Source organism: Thalia democratica, chromosome 5 (assembly GCF_965202585.1).
Source record: "Thalia democratica chromosome 5, ktThaDemo2.hap1.1, whole genome shotgun sequence".
In the NCBI taxonomy this organism is placed as follows: Eukaryota; Metazoa; Chordata; class Thaliacea; order Salpida; family Salpidae; genus Thalia; species Thalia democratica.
The window spans coordinates 67967528-67969524 of record NC_139169.1 but is presented as its reverse complement, the minus strand read 5'-3'; the positions used below and the strand labels follow the sequence as shown (position 1 = coordinate 67969524).

General features: G+C 32.7%; 1 protein-coding gene across 1 annotated transcript; it reads left to right on the top strand.

Moving 5' to 3' along the window:
* Positions 1 to 657: 657 nt before the first annotated feature.
* On the top strand, positions 658 to 1794 carry LOC145836796 (uncharacterized). The gene has a single exon (XM_082944568.1). It carries the CDS (start codon positions 658 to 660, stop codon positions 1792 to 1794), a length of 1137 nt encoding a protein of 378 aa, XP_082800694.1.
* The last annotated feature ends 203 nt before the right edge of the window (positions 1795 to 1997 follow it).

Here is a 1997-nt window from a genome sequence, read left to right as displayed (position 1 = left end):
AAAAATAATTTATTTTTATTTAGGCAGGTTTAACTTAAAATGAGTTTTAAATTATCAAAAAATCGTAGAAAAAGCTTTAGTTTAGTTAAAGCATGCAAAAACAATGCTCGAAAGATAAATGAAAACAAAAATAGGATAAAAGTTTTTGAAACAGGTTTGTTTTTCGTTTTAAAATATGTATTTCAGAAGTATTTATTTATAAACCTTATGATTATTTTGTCAACTTCAGATTTGCTATTAAACCAAGTTACCTCAGGTTTTAAAAAAAAAACACAATTTGTTTAAACGCTTTAAATATATTTTTTAATTGCTTCATAAATAACAAGTATATAGGAAATTAAAGTTAAGTTTTAAAAATAAAAGGTGTTAACTAATACTTTTAAAACATTTTTAGGTCGGAAAAAATCTAAAGAAGCAATGTTTGTATCGGCTTTTAAACTAAGTAAACTTTTTCTACTAACAAACGTACCAAAACTAAGCAGAAAAATCGAAGACAATTTAACTGTTCAAAACGTATCCACATACTACCAGATGTCATACATTTACAATCTAAACGTTCTGTTTAAAAAAACGTTCAGCTTCATTGAACGTTGTTTTGTAGTGGTTGCTGAAACTAAAAACTTTTTAGAAATAGAAGACATTTTGATTGCAAGAATAATGGGTAGTTCTGGGTTAAAAATTACTTCAGAATTAGAAGTTTTCAATGCTATAGATAGCTGGACTAGCTACAATACACAAAAAAGGAGCAAGCATGCAAAACATCTTTTTTTAAAGGTTCGGTTTCATCTTTTGCCCGATCGCACATTGAAACACGTTATTGATAAATCTTCATACTTTTCTAAAACTAAAGAACATGGTGCACTGTTCAATGCAGTTTTGGGTAACAAAGAGAATTTTCCAAAAAAACTGCTAAACAACTGCTACACCCATAGATATTGCGACCAACATGATTTTGATATAGTTATTTGTGGTGTTTTAGATGAACATTTAAAAAACTCAAACAAAGTGTTTCACAAAACAATAGAAAATGTGAAATTTATTACTCCAAAGAAACAAAAAGCAAATTTTAACCGAGTGGTTTGTTTGAAAGGAGAAATTTATGCAATAGCAGCAGGTAACTACATGTTTAAGGAAGACAAAACTACCATCGAAAAATACATTGCAAAAACGAATACTTGGGAGAAAGTTTCACAAATAGACGACAACGGAGGACGAAGTTCATTTTGCTGCTGCGCTTTCATGAACGAAATATATTTACTAGGCGGCTGTTACCGATGGTACGTGACCGACTCCTGCTTGAAGTTTGATGCAACAAGCCGCGCTTGGAAGGGAGTCACGGAGATGAGCGAAGCGCGCCAGTATGCGGCGTGCGCCGTTTTCCAAGGAAGAATCGTGGTTTGCGGCGGGGAAGATGAAGAAGAAGAAAATTACTCGGAAACGGTTGAGTCGTATGACGTCATCACCGACACTTGGTCGCCGATGCCCAGCATGATGGAAAGCAAAAGCAGGCACAGCGCAGTTGCGGTGAGAAGCAAGTATTACGTCATCTGCGAACACGATTTTTGCGAGGTCTTTGACAGCGTTTGTAACAAGTTTGTTGCCTTAAAAGAACCGAATCTAAAGTTTAGACGAATGAGTAAAGCTGTTTCATTTGGCAGTAAAATTTTTGTGTTTCGTTTTACTGAACCTAGTTTGGTTGTTTATGATGTTGATAAAGACGAGTGGTCGGAGGAACTGTGTGAAATTACCAAAAATGTTCAATGTTTTTCCTGTACAGTTGTACCATTTTGTTAATAAATTTGAAGTATTAGTTGATTAGCTAATTGCCGTATAATTGTATAAATGATTTTTAGTGGCGTATTAAGGCTTTTTTCAGTGACGAAGATTTTTAGTATCAAATAATTACTTTCGATAGTAATTTTTATCAAAATACTTTTAGGAATAATGTATTTGTCTATTAAAATGCTAAGAAGTTAGTTTAATAACTACAAATAGGT